Genomic DNA, 661 nt, shown 5'->3' on the forward strand with positions numbered 1-661 from the left:
ACGTGCCCAACATTCCTTCCTGAAGAGCGGCGGCGCCCCGAGGGGGCCGTCAGACCGGGAGCGACGCCGACGCCGTCACAACACCGCGGACACGCTATTTTCTTTCCCTTTTACACCGCTGGCTTTTTAAAGTGATCTTTTACCCCCACCACCGCCACCGCCGCCTTTATTTATTCAGGGGTCTGCTTTCGCTGAGGTTTTATAGCTAAGGGTTTTCCCCCCTTGCGGGAAGCGCACCCCAGAAAAGGAGCGTCTCCTCGTTCCGAGGCTTCGGCAGGGAAACCTCGCCCCCCAGCTCTTGCGGAGAAGGTACGGCGCGGCGGCCGGCAGGAACGGGGAGCTGGCGGGGAGGGACGGACAGTTTTGGGAGGCAGCGCGCCCGGTCCTCGGCGCCTTTGTCCGGCGGCAGCCCCTCGGCCCCCTCTGCCCGGCGGCGTCGGAGGCGCTTCGGGAGGCGCCGCTGCCGCATCCCGGGAAAGATGGAGAAAAACCACCCCAAGCGGCGCGGCGCAGTCCCGGCACCCGGGATGGGTTTTTCCGCTGAAAAGGCCGGGATGCCCGGTGTCGCCGGCGGGGAGGGCGGGCGGTGAGCGCGGGGAGGCGGCGGGAGGCCGGTGTGACAATCTGCCGTGGCTGTTGCATCAGCCCCGGGGTTGGGCGG

The 661-nt window shown here is 67.6% G+C and overlaps 1 protein-coding gene across 1 annotated transcript in view; it reads left to right on the top strand.

Annotated features, from left to right (window-relative positions):
* The first annotated feature begins 554 nt into the window (after positions 1–554).
* The window catches only part of SLC38A2 (solute carrier family 38 member 2), a 16,294-nt gene continuing 16,187 nt past the window's right edge, over positions 555–661 (top strand). Inside the window, exon 1 of the mRNA XM_014963333.1 lies at positions 555–586. Within this exon, the coding sequence (XP_014818819.1) occupies positions 555–586 (32 nt within the window). The remainder of the gene's footprint in view (positions 587–661) is intronic.

This window comes from Calidris pugnax, unplaced genomic scaffold (assembly GCF_001431845.1).
Source record: "Calidris pugnax isolate Ruff unplaced genomic scaffold, ASM143184v1 scaffold44, whole genome shotgun sequence".
NCBI classification, from domain to species: domain Eukaryota; kingdom Metazoa; phylum Chordata; class Aves; order Charadriiformes; family Scolopacidae; genus Calidris; species Calidris pugnax.